The sequence below is a fragment of the Lepisma saccharinum genome, chromosome 4 (assembly GCF_977018435.1).
Source record: "Lepisma saccharinum chromosome 4, izLepSacc3.1, whole genome shotgun sequence".
Taxonomy (NCBI): Eukaryota; Metazoa; Arthropoda; class Insecta; order Zygentoma; family Lepismatidae; genus Lepisma; species Lepisma saccharinum.
In genome coordinates, this window is record NC_139232.1 from 33,381,581 (window position 1) to 33,401,577 (window position 19,997).

Consider the following 19,997-nt stretch of genomic DNA (forward strand, 5'->3'; position numbering starts at 1 on the left):
TTATTTTCACAATTACAATTCATTGTTAGATTAAGAACCAGGTTTAGGGCTGTTATCAGCCCATTTTTGCAACATGTTAGCAGCTGGATGAGACTCTCACTCGACCCAATACAATACTGCAGGGGCGGTTACTGATATTGTTGCAGTGTTGCACAATGACCGAATATTTTACAATGAAATTTCATACTTTTTGTTAGTATATTTTTCATTCGTTTTCCTATTAAATATATTGAACATAAACAAACAATTTTGTCCTTCATTGCTTCATAAAGAAAATTCCATTACGATCCATTAAAAAAAGGAGGCAACCTACGAGATTTCACAGTGCATGAGTAGATGCACAGGTACACGTTGCAAAGCCGGAGCAACAGCCTGATCTCTAGAAGTCTAGAGCGCTGTTCTTCCTATCCCCTGCATCAGTCGGCTTGGCCGTTGCAATGGATTTACAAAACACCAAGGTCACACCGTTTCGAATCCCTCGGCGTGTGAGGGAAGAAGAGGACAGACCAGCAGCAAATGCTGGGATTCAATTCTCAATGTCCTGTGTCGTTGAGAAACAGACAAAATGTCCACGTTAGGCAAAGATAAATATTTTATTTTGTGGAGAATCTTAACCTAATTTAAATTATGTGTGATACCAATACCAATGCTTGAAACTTGTAACAATTTGATTTTATTTGTTTTTTTTTTAAATCCACTTTATGCACAGAAGGACTAATTAGGACTGGACCTACAGTTTAAAGTGGGATCCGAACCACTGTGCCATGTGCCTCCATTTGTAACAATTAAAAACTGTTCAATATACTGATTAATATTATTGGATGAGTATTCCAGTCCAATTACAAGCATCGATTCATCAGAGTTTCCGTCAAAATATTGAACAATTGAATCAGAACATTAAAGTACTTCTTACATAATCACAAAAAACACAATTCTGCATAATATTGCTGTCGAATAAATAGAAACTTCAAATCTTGTATGATGGTTATTAATTGTACTCCTTGAAAGTGTCAGGTGTCATAACATTATAAATACATATAATTACATTATAAATATATGCAAATGAAAGTTATATAAATATATTATATATTGATGAAGGAATATGCTATATATATTCACTGCAGCCACCAACATTCTGAACCACGAGCCGCCACTGCAATACTGCCTTTGTTGCTAACCATGCACTGGAAACTTGCAACAAGCTTCAGTCTGAAGTACTGTTGACAGACCTGTGATGATGTTAATGGGTTATTGAGAAAGGGTTAATTGTCTAAGTTAGTATGCTCATAACAACATAAGTCCAAAGTATTTTGGACTTGTCCCCTTTTACCCAACTAATTATTATTGTTGTTTTTTTTTATTCTGAGAAAGTGGATGTAACTGGATTTATACCCTCTTTACCAATTGATTTTATTTTGCCCCCTTTTCTGCCAATGGCCACAGAGAAGTCTACTACAGTGAGATTCAACATACTTCCTACTTGCCAGTTATGCAGTTAAATAGCTGCATAACTACATGAACAGAAAATGGACAAAACTAATTTTGGCAAAATTGGACCCCTTTTCTCTCAATGACAGATTTCTACCATGCCTTGAACTTGCTCAACATTTTTTATTCTTTTCACTACAATTTGGAATTATGCATTAGAAGTTCCAAAAAAGCATGTTGAAGAAAACTAGGATTAAGCATACTGGGCCTGAGATATAGAACAAGCAGATTGGCGGTCACCCTAATTGCACCATTCCAACCATGCAACAGAATTTACCATCCTGTTTTGTGTTTTCTAAAAATGTGTAATTATGCAGACTGAAACCACAATCAGGAACCCTTATTAAGTTAGCCCTTAATTCAAATTTTGTACATGGATTATACATGGATACTGATAATTTTAATTTCTTTTCAGCTAGCATACATTCAGCAGCCACACCGGTTGGATCTCTTCTCAGCGGAACCCTAATGGACCACTGGGGAAGAAAGTTTACTCTGCAAGCTGCTGTTCTGCCATTTGTGATTGGGTGGATACTAATGGCATGTGCAAACAGTCACTTTATGATATTTGCTGGAAGAGTTGGGGCAGGTCTTGCTGTAGGCCTGGCAGCAGCACCCTCGCAAGTCATTCTTGGAGAATCGTCAGAACCACGACTGCGAGGGATATTCATTGGCACGCCCTTCATCAGTTACTCGACTGGAATCCTCATAGTGTACTGTCTTGGTTCTATCTTGCATTGGCAGCTAGTGGCTGGACTGGCAATCGCGCTACCTGTCCTATCTTTCATTGCATTCATGTTTCTTCCAGAGAGCCCGGTGTGGCTGGTTAGGAAGGGGCGCATCAGAGATGCTGAAATCACGCTGGACTGGCTGAGAGGATACAGGCCAGGTGTCGCAAAGAAGGAACTGCACCAACTGGTAACACGACTCGAAAAAGAAAAGGAAGATGCAGTAAAACAGAAAGAAACCTCATGGAAACAATACTTCCATCCCCAAATAATGAAGCCATTCTTAATTGTGAACGCATTCTCTCTTCTACAGATAATCTCTGGAACTTACACGGTGATATTTTACGGTGTTAACATCATGGCACATGCAGGCAGTGGCATGAATCACTTTTTAGCTGCAGTTTTGACAGCTATCACAAGAACAGCTTCTACAATTCTCACCTGCTTCCTTCTATTCTGGGTTGGAAGGAGGCCATTGGCACTAACTTCAGGGTTCTTCACTGCCATTTCAACATTAATTTTGGGAACTTTTCTGTATTACCGCCCAGATGGTGATGAAACCATCGATGCTTGGCTGCCAATCATAGCCATTCTCTTCTACATATTTACAAACACTTTTGGTTTCTTTGTGCTTCCTGGGATCATGCTGAGTGAAATGCTACCAGCAAGAGCTAGAGGAGTTCTTGGTGGCCTTACCTTCACAGTCATAAACATTGCTCTATTCATAACAGCTAAAGTGTATCCTCAGTTTGTAGAAGCTCTTCATGGTCATGGTATGTTTTGGTTCTTTGGAGTAGCTTCAATTGTGGGAACCATATTTATTTACCTATTTGTCCCAGAGACTAAAGGAAAAACACTTGCAGAAATTGAGGACTACTTTGCTGATGATAATGTGATGTGGATCAGCAGAGAAAAGAAACCTGAACAAGATATAAAACTAGCAAAATGCTAACATTTGACAATAGTATATGTGTATGCACTGGATGTAGTTCCTACGAACAGAAGTTGAGATACAGGAAGAAAGTAAATTTCAGTTATGTAGTGTTTTTACAAGAACATTTCTCTTTGTTTTATAATAACTAATGACTATAAAGTACAGAAAGAACTGTATTCCAGTCGTGTCTTTGAACTTATAATATGAAGGAAGTTCCAGTGAGTATTTGCTCCAAAGGAATATGTTGTGAACACTAAAGTTGTCATTTTTGTGATATATTAAACTAACTTAAAAATTTGTCCAGATTTGGATCAAATTTTCAAATTGAAATGCTTAACATAAATATTTTCACACCTTGAGCATAAGTTTGCAAAAACTGTAGTTTTAACAATACTTTATCCACAAAGAATATGTTTATAGTATCTAGTAGGCAAAGGTTCAGATAAAGTTCTACATTGAACATTCGATATTTGTTCTTGAACATTTTAATGTTTCAGCGAAATAATTGTAATCTTGACAACAAAAGTTGCTGTTAAAAAGCAAGTTATGTTCTATCACTTTAAATGTTAGTGATATTTGGTATTTCACAGAAACATATACTAAAAACAAATGTAAATAAATTTCCTAGCTTTCCTGGCAGCTTTAAAGCTGAATGTACATATCATTAAAAAATTTTGAAAATTATTTTATCATCAAACTGAAAGTACAAAATGGTTCATAAGTTTTTCTTACATGATGTACATACTCACAGAAGTGCCCTTTCACCATTTTAGAATGTGGGAGAAAGATTCATATTTAGTTATCACAGAATGTGAGAGAAGGATTCCTTTTTTTTTATCACAGAATGTGAGACAAGGATTCATATTTTTTATCAATCATTTAAAATATTTATAGAAGGAAGACTGCAACTCCATGTTAATTTCATTACAACTCTAAAATTAGAAAACTCAAAGTCATTAATATATTTTAAGATAAGTGTAAGTTTTTTTTTATTGTTAAAAATCATAATCGAATAATGCCTAATATCCCTTGTCGGAGGGATATTTACCCAGAATGTAAAGTTTATATTTATATTTCAGTGTCCTAAAGTGAGAGTATCTACACTGATTTTACTCAGTCTTTCTAATATTTTGATAAGGTTATAAGGTTAATATGATGCTGTGATTGGATTACATCAAGGTTCAAATCTAAGAACAAACACTATATATTTTAATTTTCTTTTTTTATGTTGCGTTTCTGCCTCTTTAAGATGAGGATGAATGATGATTAGATAAGTCTGATTAAGGGACACTAGTAACTTTCATGCACAGTTCACAACTGTGCAGAACCTTCAGTTGAAAAATGGTGAGAAATCACTTGGTGCACTCATCAGTCAAAGAATTACGGAAGGGGTGTTGTTAAAGTATTTACATTACAGTTTGAAACTAAAATAGGTAAAAACCACACAAAAGGTAGATAACAAATTTTTGCCCTGAATAACGGAATATTTAGGCATGTTCTAAATAGGTTTTGAAATGCAATGTTTTTGGAATTAGAGATGGATCTTGACTGACACATAAAGCAAAGGATTATAAATATGCAGTGTACAGCCTGTCCATTGTTTTGCTGTCTGCATAGCTAAGGTTTGTGAAAATAGTAGCACTTAATGCTTAATGAAATATAGTCTGTGATACCAGATTGAAGTGTCTATATTGTGTATTCTTATGCAGTATTATTCTTGTGAGCATTATATATTTTGTAAGTTGTTTATGTGAAGCAGGCTTTTAAAATGGCTTATAATGTACAATATTATATATATAAATTAATTATATCACAAACAACTATTCGTGTTCCTTAAAATTACCTACATAACATACAAACAAAAAATATTAACACAGCGCAGGTTAACAATTCTCAGGCTGTAACAATTACTTAAAGCGCTGCATGGAAATCTCTGTTCAATTGATAAATTTCAATAAATGAATGAATGAAAATTTATTGGTGCATCCCCACATATGGCCATTTTGCATGCTTCAGACTATATGGGGAAAGATCCCCATACTAAAAACCCTTACCTGAAATTTATAAAAAGGATGTAAAAAGCCTCTTGAAAATGCTGAAAGTAAAAGGTTGTAAAAGGGTGTGCACAAGACATACACAAAATGTTTTAAAGGTAATTAAGGAGACACTAAAACTTCTTCAGATACAGTGTAAAAGGGCAGTGCTTTTCAAAAAGCTAATAACATTACAGACAGGCTACTCTTTCTTCAGCAAAGTACCTACCTTTCTGGTCGTGATGCACTGTTGCCAGGTTTCTTTAACAAGAAACTTTGGCAACAAGAGTTTCTTGCATCCTACATAGCATATTTTAACAGTTATACTAAGGCTGACTTCAGTATAATTTCTATTTTTTTCCAGGGGTGCCCATCCCCCCCCCCCCAAGGCCAATGGCACAATGCCCCCAAATCTCATCATGCGTCCCCCCCAAATCATGTGGTAATCCACATGAAGTATTTAATTACGATAGCGTGTCTACTGAAAGTAACGTTTTTTTAAGCTTCATTGAACATGATACTTGATCTCCTCGTCTTCCTTAAACAGAGGTTTCCATCCCCCAGCTAGACCGTGGATGCATTACACCTCAAAATACGATAGGTCACACTAAAAGTTTTTAGACACGCGCAAGTAAAACACTGGAGACCAAAAGTATGAATGCTATAATTTTTCAAAGTATTCTCCATGACAGTTGATACACTTGTTCATCCGCTCAAACCAAGTGTGAAAGCACTGGGACCACACATCTGCAGGCACCTCTTGAATGCACTGAACGAAGGCGGTGACTGCGTCTTCGGGAGTAGGAAATGAAGAACCTCGTAATGTATCCTTGATTTTAGGGAACAGGAAGAAATCACAATGGGCGAGGTCGGGACTGTAAGGAGGATGAGTCATTTCTTCGATGTTGGAGGCTTTGAAGAATTCAATTGTTCGTACTGCTGTATGGCTGCGCGCATTGTCTTGATGCACAATAATGCGACTTCGTGGGCGTTTTTCACGAACTTTCCGTACGATCTCCGGTAAACAAACCGTAGTGTATCATTCAGCATTAACGGTCCGACGTCCCTGTAGCGGCACTGTTGCAATATTGCCCGTCCGACTGAAGAAAGTGGCAACCATATGTTTGCCAACACTTCGTCCCTTCCTGACTTTTGTTGGTGGGTCTTCATCCGGGAAGATCCACTGCGTCGACTGTCGTTTGCTCTCGGGTTCATAACAGTACACCCAAGTTTCGTCACCTGTTACGATGTCATACACTGCATTTGATTGTCCTTGGTTAAATTTGTCCATCATTTTCATGCACCATGTGACCCGTGCCTGCTTTTGCTCCTGATTAAGATGGTGTGGGATCCATCTGGCACAGAGCTTCCTGACACCAAGGCGGTCATGCAGGATCGTTTGAACCTGACTCATACCAATACCCAGTGTTGCACTAATAACTGCATATGTCACCCGGTTATCCTCCTCTATCATGCGACGCACTCTGTCGACGTTTTCTTGAGAAGTTGCTGTCACAGGACGACCATCACGTAATTCATCACTGAGTTTCTGACGTCCACGTCGAAATTCTAAAAAAACAATTAAACACAGTCGCACGGCATGGGGCTTCCTCCTGAAATGCATTTTGGAGCCTTTCATAACATTGCTGCTGCGTTAAACCTGCTCGAAAATCGTAAAAAATCATTGCTCTGAAGTGCTCCCGTGTTAAATCCATTTTACTGTACACACACGACAATAATTGACTAATTTCTGGCACACAACAATTAACAACTATAAATTCTGCAGCATTATCACACTTCACAGACTACTAACTTCAACATATCCTAGAGACAATGTATTGCTGCAATCAGTGTTGCCACATCTAAAAACTTTTAGTGTCACCCACGTATTTTGGTGAATACGTAATATTTCAATCTTTTTTATGCAATAGCCTGTTAAACTGTCCATATTTGTTAATGGTTCAAATTTTCGAAATAACGGAAAGTTAGCAATCTCAAGTGTCATAATTATATAAATATGTATTTAAACTGTGTTTGGAGAACAAGATTTCAATAACCCACAATTTCGCTATTTAACACAAAGTCTTATACAACTTAAGATCGAAAATTACAGAACCTAGCTAAAAATTCCTAAGGCCGGAACGAGAATATAATATAATAAGGTACCCCCTTCAAAGAATTACATTTTTTTTTAGTAATCCATAGTAATAATTACATGGATTTCATCTTAAGTGCAGATTTCCTTCCTAAAGCAAAATTACCCTGCAACAATAAGTTACAAATGTGAATTTGACACTATTTATTTTCCTGTTTTATCGAGTAATGTGCAAGGTGTTACTCTGAAGTACACAGTTAGTACAACTATTGCAGCATAGCCTACAGGGAATCAATAATGGAATAATATTGCTAATAGAACCATATCATCAAACTGACTCAACTGCTTTAAATTAAGCAGTATACCGATGCTAAATCTATTTTAATAAATTATATTATTAATAAATATCAAGAATATTGTTTGTCTTGTAATGCAGCTACAGTATAATTCTTCACAATCGTCTCATGAAAATGCTAGACATACATTTTTGTAATGCAAGAAAAATTTCCATTTCTTTGCAGGCTTGCAAGAATATTAATTTAATGGGACTTTAATACTTTCATAGGATCCCTTGATATTTACTCTTTTCCACCTTCTCTTTTCCCATGTTCGGCACTGAAACTTGCACATACCATATTGCTAAATATAGTCCCCAAATATAATGTTCGAACCCTAAAGAAATCCATTGACAATCTAAGATTTTACACTTTATTAAGAGCTCCATATCTCCTCACCTCAAATGTAATATTCAATCCTTCAACCTAGATATTACTCCCTCCAAAAGAAAAAACCTCCAAACCATATTTTCTGCTACAATCTCAGACGTAATATTAATACACAAGTGTTATTTAATGATCAGCCCCCCTTAACTAAAATTCTCACGATAAGCTAAGATTTAACAATGATATTCAATAGTCGGATATATGATCCTCCCCTCCCCCAACGTTTAATCTTCAATCTCCCACCAGAATCCACGTGTCGATTTAAGACCCAATGTGTAAGAGTTGGATATCCCCACTTCCTTAATAATAATATTAACCGTTACAATTTCCTTGGCAGTCTAGAATTTGCTATTTATGTAACAGCAATGGATAGTTAATAATGTAATTCAACTTGTGCCAAATGCTGTACTGTTTCACATCAAATTTCCATCACAAAGAATCGTCCCCCCCCCCACAAAAAATAAGTTGCTTGAACATAACGTGAGTTCACAAACCCACCTGTGGGCATCATCGCTACCTCTAAATACTTCATTTTCTTCATCTAATGGATTAAATATGGTGTACCTAATGTGAAAAGGTCTTTACATTTATTTTGGAAATAATATATAAGTGTTGAATTTTACACTAATACATTAAAGAAAAAATCCACCCAAAAATTTTGATGGCGCAATCTGCACCACAATTCTCCCTGTGGGCACCCCTGATTTTTTCCATGGTGCACAGGAGAATGAAAAATCATTTGGAAATGAATAAGATGTAATGTTTGCAGTTACAAAAGTACATGAATTTGAATTCTAAGTTGCCGGAAGAAGTATAATTATGCAACATTTTTTTTTAGATTAGGGAAGTTGGTGACCTCATATACTTTTGCTGCTTGATATGAGCTTTCGGCTCCAAAAAGTATGATCAGTTGATCAAGTCAATGAAAAGAGTAAATCATTATAATGAATTTTCTTTCCAAAAGTAACTTGGTATATCAATGTGAAAATATTGATCTTCTAAGCTAAAACATACTTTTCTACACAATACATTCAAATATGAAAATTAAATTGTATTTTTTGTGCATTATGTGTATGAACTATATTTACACAAGCAAACTTCAACGAGCAAACTTCGACGCATCAGTGTTTAAAGTTGTCCTTGACATTCAGGCATTAATTTGGCTTTTAATGCATTAAACATGGTCGCCAAATTATACCCTAATTTAGAAAGAATATTAATGTAGGAAGGAAAAAACATTAATTTGACTTGGGTAGTCATTAAAAATTATTAAAAGAATGAAAATTCTGTTTTGTTAAATTACTGGACTCTGTGGTCAACATCTGAAATACTTTTCAAGGAGGCTTCCCAAATTTTCCCAATGATGGATCTCTGCCTCAGCTTCCCTAATATCATAGTGCCTAATGCTGTCACCTTGTAATCAAGGGATCCTAGGTTTAATTCCCAGTGGAGGTACAGTGGTTCACTCCAACGTTAAACCACAGAGAAGAAATTATCTTCTCCGAGGTTAAACTGTAGATCCAATCCAAATTATCCTGTCTGAGCATAAAGTGGACTTAAACTTTTTGTCATGGGACTCCCTCCAGGACTGAATCACTCATTTTGCAAGCAAACAATGTTCTGGGACCATAGTCCAGACCCAATATAATGCAAATAGTTTCAATGTAAAATTATTATACAAAATGTTTATTTGATTTAAGCACAATTTTAATGTCGAAATTTATTAGCGATTTTTTTTTAGACTTGTGCTCAACCTTTCATTTTTTTGTGTGTGAATTTATCACATCCCTAATTATTAGTTGTACATATATTTTTGCCAGGCTTGTAGTTCAACAACTGATTGGGTTATTTGTTACAACTAAATTGTTTCGAATTATGGTTCACTTATTTAGTATTTTGTGATGAATAATTTCATCACTCGCAGACAGTGTTACGTTGAATTCTAGTTTAGGAATATTACATATAAGAAATGTGGCAATGTTCACCATTGCCCAGTGTTGTGGGGTAATGTGAACACATTTGATATCACACAAAATTATGTTATGTATGAAGTTTGGTTACTTCCTAAGAGGTTGATTTAACTTAGTTAAAGACCAAGAAAATTTATATACCATTTCAAAACAAGTTTTGTAACCTTGAAGATGATATGGACTATAGTAAAAGGCAAAACATATACTTTGTCTGGCAATGAAACATAAAACTAACAGTTCAAGTAATTCAAACACATTTTGTACATTTAAATATATTTAAATCATTATTATTGTCAGTCAATTGTGGAAGAACTTTCATTGAACAGCGTGGGATAATGACAAACACAAGGTTGATGACTGTTCACCATTACCCGAAAACTGGCCATTTACTTTATCCAGCAAAATCTGTGGCATGGCGTGACTTATTCAAAAGTGTTGCCGGTCATCAGTATGACAATTATGCCTGCTAGACGTTATCACCCCCTCCCGGAAAAAAAATATATCTTATATCTAGATTTTTGTTCATTTTGTTCTTTTTTTGCAATCCGCACAGTGATTTAGCCACAAACATTCCTACAAAGAACTACCACTCATGAGACATTTACAGTATAAATACAATGAACAGTGGTTGACCCTTGCCAATTCTTCATCTGTCTGTTTCTTTGCAATGAGATGCAAAGGGGAAGAAGAACCACACTTTTCTCGGGTCAGTTTGACGTTTCTGTGGTGAGCAGATGACCGAACTCCGCTCCTTTGTGGAAGGGAAGCCCAGCTGTACATACTACTGTTGCCAACTTAGTATTTTGGAGCAAGGTTTGTCCAAATCACGAATCGCACCAAGGAACTATATTTTCGTCTATTGCCTAACTGGTCTCAGTTGTAGTTAAATACAGCCTTGGCTTTGCAGTCTACCTCTAGTTGCTTCACAGAAATGGTACTCCCATTTTAGGTGGGATTTAGCTCTGTTCTACCAATTAAATGTGACAACACTGGCCTGATCCGACAGGCCTGGCCAGTAACTGGGCCCCTTAATAGGCATATGAATAACCCTCTAGCACACTTTGCCCCAACTCTTCCCCACTCTTCCCTTGCATTGGCACCCTCTCCCATTGTTACCTCTTCAGGGTAGTGGAACAGCCTCTCTCTGCGCTTCTGCTGGCTGCAGAAAAAATGTCTTATGCAATATCTACTCGATGACAATGCTGCTCATTAACGTATTTAACAATGTTGTCATTTTATTTAAACAACTTTTTAATTCTTTACATTTTGCTGTTACCTGCGGTAACACCGATTACATGCACTCTGCCAGCAATACTGAAGTTACAACCTTCCTACTTTTTAATTCATAAGTTAATTCTAGAATGAAGTTAAAGCAAAAAACATTAAACTCCTTCCTAAATGTATCTTCTACTTGTAACAAATCGCAAACAAACCCAAACAAATGTTTCACTACTGTATCAGAGTGGTTAGCACATCGCCCCACGAAGGTGGGTGTCCGGGTTTGAATCCCGACGTGGATGTTTGTGAGTGTCTTTCCCATCTTTGCAAATTAGCCAAATGTGGCACAAAAGCGAAGTAAAATAAAGCAAATCAATCAATCACTTCTGAAGAACGGCTTCTACAGGGCTTGAAATGGGAACGCTTTACTTTTGTTAACATGCTGTTGTTTTTTTTTTGTTTGTTTGTTGTTGTTTCTTGTCCAATTACGACATTGACAAGATGGCTCAGGAGGGAAGCTTCCTGACGAATTCAAGAACTGGAACGCTGATTCAGTTCACTCCAATCCATTTCGGTCCACTCTGGTCCTACTTCTAACTTTCTAGACCAATCATGACAAGGGTATGAATTATTAGTATGTAGCTGAAGGAAATTGAAGAAATAATACATTGAAACACAATCGGCAAGTTAATTCAAAGTGAAAAAAATTGTATGTACCTAGATAAATCTATAGAACTGACTTTCGTATCTGTAACATTCATTAATATTGTGAAATGAGTTACATACTCTTCATTAAAGTTATCAAGTATTTTATAATCAATCAAATGAGAAATATTAATTGGAACAAAATAAGAAACAGTTATAAAATAGTTGCAAAAGTTGTGAGATTGAAAATTGAAAGAAGAAACAAAGCCATTAAGTTCTATGTGTTGGTCCATCTTCAGAGCCCCTTCCCCCTATGCTAATTAAGTTATTCTTTCTAACAGAAAGACCATTTCACCATTCCAATCATGCAACAGAAATTACCATTCTGTTTTGTGTTCTCTAAATATATAATATATAATTATGCAGACTGAAACTCTTACTAACTCAACCGTTAATATAAATTTCTACATGTATACTCATAATTTTAATATCTTTTCAGCTAGCATACATTCAGCAGCCACAATTATTGGATCTCTTCTCAGCGGAACCATAATGGACCACTGGGGAAGAAAGTTCACCTTGCAAGCTGCTGTTCTGCCATTTGTGATTGGATGGATACTAATGGCATGTGCAAACAGTCATTTAATGATATTTGCTGGAAGAGTTGGGGCAGGTGTTGCTGTAGGCCTGGCAGCAGCACCCTCACAGGTCATTCTTGGAGAATCCTCAGAGCCACGACTGCGAGGGATATTCATTGGCACGCCCTTCGTCAGTTACTCGACTGGAATCCTCATAGTGTACTGTCTTGGTTCTATCTTGCATTGGCAGCTAGTGGCCGGACTAGCAATCGCGCTACCTGTCCTATCTTTCATTGCATTCATGTTTCTTCCAGAGAGCCCGGTGTGGCTGGTTAGGAAGGGGCGCATCAGAGATGCTGAAATCACGCTGGACTGGCTGAGAGGATACAGGCCAGGTGTCGCAAAGAAGGAACTGCACCAACTGGTAACACGACTCGAAAAAGAAAAGGAAGATGCAGTAAAACAGAAAGAAACCTCATGGAAACAATACTTCCATCCCCAAATAATGAAGCCATTCTTAATTGTGAACGCATTCTCTCTTCTACAGATAATCTCTGGGACTTTCACGGTGATATTATATGGTGTTAACATCATGGCACATGCAGGCAGTGGCATGAATCACTTTTTAGCTGCAGTTTTGACAGCTATCACGAGAACAGCTTCTACAATTCTCACCTGCTTCCTTCTATTCTGGGTTGGAAGGAGGCCATTGGCACTAACTTCAGGGTTCTTCACTGCCATTTCAACATTAATTTTGGGAACTTTTCTGTATTACCGCCCAGATGGTGACGAAACCATCGATGCTTGGCTGCCAATCATAGCCATTCTTTTCTACATATTTACAAACACTTTTGGTTTCTTTGTGCTTCCTGGGATCATGCTGAGTGAAATGCTACCAGCAAGAGCTAGAGGAGTTCTTGGTGGCCTGACCTTCACAGCCATAAACATTGCCCTATTTATAACGACTAAAGTGTATCCTCAGTTTGTAGAAGCTCTTCATGGTCATGGTATGTTTTGGTTCTTTGGAGTAGCTTCAATTGTGGGAACCATATTTATTTACCTATTTGTCCCAGAGACTAAAGGAAAAACACTTGCAGAAATTGAGGACTACTTTGCCGAGGATAATGTGATGTGGATCAGCAGAAAAAAGAAACCTGAACAAGATATGTAAGTAGCACAGTGCTAATATTTGACAATATACAATATTGGATATAGTTCCTAGAGCGGAAGATGAGATACAGGAAGAAAGTAAATTTAAGTTATTTAGTGTTTTTACAAGAACATTTCTCTCTGTTTCTTATAATTAACGACTGTAAAGTACAGAAAGAATTGTATTCTAGTCGTATCCTTGATGTTATACTATGAAGGAACATCCAGTGAGTATTAGCTCCAAAGGGATATGATGTAAACATTATGGTTATCATTTTTGTGATATATCAAACTTGAAAATTTGTCCAGATTTGGAACAAATTTTTAAATTGAAATGCTAAACATGAATATTTTCCCACTTTTAGCTTAAGTTTGCATAAATTCTGTAGTTTTAAGAATACTTTATCCACAAAAATATTTTTATAGTATCTAGTAGGAAAATATTCAAGAAAGTTCTACATTGAACATTCGATATTTGTTCTTGAACATTTTAATGTTTCAGTGATATAATTGTAATCTTGAGAACAAAACTTGCTGTTAAAAAGTGAGTTGTATTCTGTCACTTTAAATGTTAATGTCATTTGATATTTCAGAAAAACGTACACTAAAAACAAATGTAAATAAATTTCCTAGCTTTCCTGGCAGCTTAAAAGCTGAATGTACACTTCTCCAAATGTTACTTGACCGCCCTGAAAGATTCTAAGTCCAGAAATCGTTAATTTGGCAACATAGCTCTGGAGAACCAGTAGAGAGTAGCCAACTCTACTGCAGATCTCTCTACTAGGCGAGAAACCCCCTGGTGAATGATTTACAGTCTTGTTTATAACAAGAAGTCAGAAACTATATTCGCCCAACATATTAATACAGAACAAAATGGAAAACTCAAGTATGAGGAATAATTTAAGAGAATACTTGTGATTCGGCATGTTAAAATTGGGATCAGAGAAACTGTTGTGAGGTTGGAAACACTGCACTCGCTCGTGGTCCACCTGGACGAAATCGCTGTCAAATTTGAACACAAAAGGTCATAATTACGAATAGTTTATGCAAATAAAATATAACACCACCTTTGCAAATACTGTGCAATGAGCGAAAAGTAACAATTCTCGCAATTTCCAGTGAAAATGTGTTTGTCAGATAGCAAAGTGATCGTTTGCGCAGTCAACACGTTTCAAGGCATTTACTACAGTACTCAAGTCTCAGTTATCTTTTTTCCAATAAATTAAGGGTCGCAGGTTCAAATCCAGGACCCTCCATACTTTTTTAATACTTTTTTTTTGTTTAAGTATGGCATTCAGAAACATTGAGTATTTAGTTTAGTAATTAAGTTGAATAATTTAGTTTCAGAATGTTCACAAAATGTAATTCGGTTTAGAATTTGACGAATGTTTCCAGGAGCTCAATGTATTTTTTTTTTTCCTTTTTAGTAAGGTATCCAATTCAGAGAAGAAATTTATTTCAAAGCACTAACTTTCCACTCAATCTAGGCATTCTACATATGTAATATCTGCAACATGTGAAAAGTCTTACGACCCATCACACACGTTGAGCACAATACAGCTAAACCACAGGTGCCACTAGTACTAAACATGCAGTTTAAAAAGTGACAGTCCACTATTTAGGTCATTTAGTTTAACAAAATTTTGTATTTGTATTCACTATTAGTTATGTGAAACGTGCGGGGAGTTACTCATACATGTGCAAATACTGCGTTCGTGTGTTCAGAAGTTCGAAGTACTGATAAATGTTGGAGAAAGAAGAACTACCAAGCACAAGCCTTTTCTATCTCACAAGTGGCAAAAGTGAAATTATGTCCATATATTGATTGAGAGAGAGAGAGAGAGAGAGAGAGAGAGAGAGAGAGAGAGAGAGAGAGAGAGAGAGAGAGAGAGAGAGAGAGAGAGAGAGAGAGAGAGAGAGAGAGAGAGAGAGAGAGGAAGAGGGAGAAAGACACCTTACTATCCCAGCTGAGTATTTACAATTTCATTTTGTGAGATTTGAAAAATAAGGATACGAGATGTTAAATTAAAGGACCTAAATAATGGACTGTCGTTTCTTAAACTACATGTTTAGTACTAGTGGCACAAGAAGAAAGTGGCACCTGTAGTGTAGTGGATATCGTGCTCCACGTGTGTAACAGGGGTCTTAAGATTGATCCCCAACCACAGCAGGGCCTCACCCATGGTGCAGTGGTTGCGTCATTGCCTTGTAATCAAGGGGTCCTGGGTTCGATACCCGTTGGAGGCACAAGTGGTTCGGATCCCACTTTAAAATGTAGGTCCAGTCCCGATTAGCCTTACTGTGCATAAAGTGGACTTAAAACAGCAATTCAAACCAAATTCAAACCAAACCAACCACAGTAGATAATTTTTCAGAAGGTGAGAAGCATTTGATGAAATATATATTCCAAGACTTGGAAACCTTTAATTCCAAACAGCTATCTACATTGAAGCAGACAATCTGATACCACATGACAGGTGAAGAACCCAGATAGAAAAGATAGCTTAGTCATCGCTAGGGTTCAGAAGTTGATGATTGTAGAATAACCTTAAAATTGATTAAAAAAATTGCCTAAAACATTTTTCGCACTGAAAATGAAAGCTTGATTATTTTAATAAATTAAAAGAGATTCGTTGAATAATTTGATAAAACCCACTGATTGGAGGTTTAAACTACTAACTACTGAAGCAAAGGGATAAAAGCAGTTAAGTGCTAGTAACTCATGGCTCGACAGCCCTCAAAAGAGCCTGGGCCTATCTCCCGGCTGCAAGTCTCCCTCCCACAATCCTACCTAGAGGTGTTGAGTTCTTCAATGGGGTGATGTGGGGTTAAAACGTTGAACCTCCAGCCGTTTTAAAAGATTTCCGAGACCGGGTTACATTACTCACTGGTAGCTCTCCAATTTCCTCACGGTGGTGGGTTGCCACCCTGCCCTATACACAAGCCGAGAACCCAGAGACTGAACCCAGGCAGACTCGAACCTATGCCATCCTGCAGTTGGAACCCAAAGCACAACGTCTTAGACCGGATGGCCACAGAGGAGGACAAGTGCTAATTTAGTTTTCTTTATATTAACTTCAAGGTTACATAACATACACTGCAACTTTTTTGTATAAATCATTCACCTCCTTTGAAAATGGATCTTCCACAATACAGTAGACAGCCAGCAACTGAAAATAAATTTGTGTTTGGCGAACATAACATTATATATTTTTTAATATTGTGCCTAATTTTATTTTAAAGCACAGATTAAAACAATAACAGAGGCTAGCTAGCAAGGGAATCTTAAAGTAGGCTTCACACAAAGCATTTTAAGTTTGTTGCAGGAAAAATAAATTTACCACAATTAATTATTTCAAGCATTGCCAAATATTTCACTTGAAAATAATAGTCATGTTCTTCACCAACTTCCGAGCCCTAGTCAGCACATTCATTGTTTTGCCAGATACTTTCTGTTGGAATACGACAACAATTTAGGTATTTTTCGATCCAAATTGGTGAATGTTCCTATTATTTTTCAAATAATAAAATAAAATAATTTCTTAGAATGAATGGTAATAATAATCAATGATATGTTGTGTAAATTAGTTTCCTTGTAATTTCAGGCTTTTCACATGCAGCATGCCTACATTGAGTGGGAATTTAGTGCTTTGAAATAAATCTCTTCTCTGAATTGTATACCTTACTGCAAAAAAAAAAAAAAAAAATACAATGAACTGCTGGAAACATTCGTCAAATTCCATACCGAATTACATTTTGTGAACATTCTGAAACTAAATTATTCAACTTAATTACTAAACTAAATACTCAATGTATCTGAACACCATACTTACAAAAAAAAAGTTTCGAAAAAATATGAAGGGTTCTGGATTTGAACCCTTAATTTCTATGAAGAAAGATATCTGAGACGCGAGTACTTTACCAATACTCTACAACTTCGCTTGTAGCAAATGCCTTGAAACATGTTGATGACTGTTCAAACTACCACTTTTCTATCCGACAAACACATTTTCACTGGAAATTGCGAGAATTGTTACTTTTCGCTCATTGCACAGTATTTGCAAAGGTGTTGATATATTTTATTTGCATAAATTATTCGTAATTATGACCTTTTGTGTTCAAATTTGACAGCGATTTCATCCAGGTAGACCACAAGCGAGTGCAGTGTTTCCAACCTCACAACAGTTTCTCTGATCCCAATTTTAACATGCCGAATCACAAGTATTCTCTTAAATTATTCCTCATACTTGAGTTTTCCATTTTGTTCTCTATTAATATGTTGGGCGAATATAGTTTCTGACTTCTTGTTACAAACAAGACTGTACATCATTCACCACGGGGTTTATCGCCTAGTAGAGGGATCTGCAGTAGAGTTGGCTACTCTCTGATGGTTCTCCAGAGCTATGTTGCCATATTAACGATTTCTGGACTTAGAAATCTTTCAGGGCGGTCAAGTAACATTTGGATAAGTGTACATATTATTACAAAGTCTTGTAAATTATTTTATCATCAAACTGAAAGTACAAAATGGTTCATACGTTTTTCTTACAAGATGTATATACTCACAGAAGTGCTCTTTTACCATTTTAGAATGTAAGAGAAGGATTCATATTTTTTTATCACAGAATGTGAGAGAAGTTTATAGCAAGAAGAGTGCAACTCCTATGTATATTTCATCACAACTCTAAAATTGGAAAAGTCAAAGTCATTAGTATATTTTAAGATAAGTGTAAGTTTTTTTATTGTTAAAAATCATAATTGAATAATGCCTAATATCCGTTGTCGGAGGAATATTTACCCAGAATGTAAAGTTTATATTTATATTTCAGTGTCCTAAAGTGAGAGTATCTACACTGATTTTACTCAGTCTTTCTAATATTTTGATAAGGTTATAAGGTTAATATGATGCTGTGATTGGATTACATCAAGGTTCAAATCTAAGAACAGACACTATATATTTTAATTTTCTTTTCTTGTTGTGTTTCTGCCTCTTAAAGATGATGATGAATGATGATTAGATAAGTCTGATTAAGGGACCCTAGTAACTTCCATGTACAGTCAAGATGGTGAGAAATCACTTGATGCACTCATCAGTGAAATGATTACGGAAGGGGTGTTACGGAAGTATTTACATTACAGCAGGGTGCGAAATCATTGAAGACTGGTGGGGGAGAGAAGGATCTTAATCTATAACTCCTCCCTCCACCTTCAAACATATATATATAAATTATGAGATATACATATTTATAATGTTAATAAAAGTAAAAATAATTCACTAAATTTAAAATATATTATTATTAATTACACATAAAGAAATTAATGTGTTACTTTTATATATATCAGATATTATAAAGTAGCAAACTAATTCCTTTACTAGTTAGTTAAAGATGTTAATAAATTAATTATGAAATAGTTGAAGTGTTTCTATTATGAATAAGTTTTTATTTAGTTTTTGCTCTATGTTAATATAAATCAGTTAGATTTGATAGTTATTATTGTCTTGCAGTCTTGTTTTACTTTTATTGTGCATATTGATGTAGATTTGTTAATGATCTCTTGAGAGAGAAAGATCATTCAACACTCCCAACCACACTAATTTGTGTGTGTTTTCGTTATTATTCTTAGTGAAGTATATCCTTTGTTTGTTTTTACAAAAAATCTCCCCCCCCCAGAAATTTTTAGTGTGGAGATTTTTGAGGCCAAGATTGTTGGTGGGGGGAAATTCCCCATCCCCCCCCCCAGGATTTCGCACCCTGCATTACAGTTTGAAGCTAAAATAGGGACAAACCACACAAAAGGTAGATAACAAATTTTTACCCTGAATAACGGAATATTTAAGCATGTACTAAATATGTTTTGAAATTCAATGTTTTTGGAAGTAATTAGAGATGGATCCTGACTGGTACATAAAGCAAGGGATTATAAATATTCTAATTTGTCATACAGTGTACAGCCTGTCCATTTTTTTGCTGTCTGCATAGGTAAGGTTTGTGAAAATAGTAGCACTTACTGCTTAATGAAATATAGTCTGTGATACCAGATTGAAGTGTCTGTATTGTGTATTCTTATGCAGTATTATTGTTGTGAGCATTATATATTTTGTAAGTTGTTTATGTGAAGCAGGCTGTTAAAATGGCTTATAATGTACAATATTATCCATATAAATTAATTATATCAGAAACAACTCTTCTTGTTCCTTAAAGCAAAACATATTAACACAGCTCGGGTATAATTCTCAGATTGTAACAATTACTTAAAGCTGTATGAAATCTCTGTAAAATTGATACATTTTAAATAAATTAATGAATGAAAATTAATGGGTTCATTGGCACATGACCATTTTCAGGTTATATGGGGAAAGATCCCCTTATCTAAAACACTTACATGATATTTTTGTGCACCAGCTCATAAAGCTCAAACAACCCAGCAGTGGCTTG

The 19,997-nt window shown here is 35.9% G+C and overlaps 1 protein-coding gene across 2 annotated transcripts in view; it reads left to right on the forward strand.

Annotated features, from left to right (window-relative positions):
* LOC145986408 (trehalose transporter 1-like protein) overlaps positions 1-14,349 on the forward strand; it is a 128,784-nt gene extending 114,435 nt beyond the window's left edge. The window contains exon 4 of one of the 2 annotated variants that reach the window (XM_083120390.1): positions 12,333-14,349. In XM_083120390.1, the coding sequence (XP_082976516.1) occupies positions 12,333-13,582 (1,250 nt within the window). In that variant the 3' untranslated portion in view covers positions 13,583-14,349. Of the gene's footprint in view, positions 1-1,903; positions 4,959-12,332 lie in introns of those variants that run through there. The other variant, XM_083120389.1, reaches the window with a different exon arrangement.
* Positions 14,350-19,997: the final 5,648 nt, after the last annotated feature.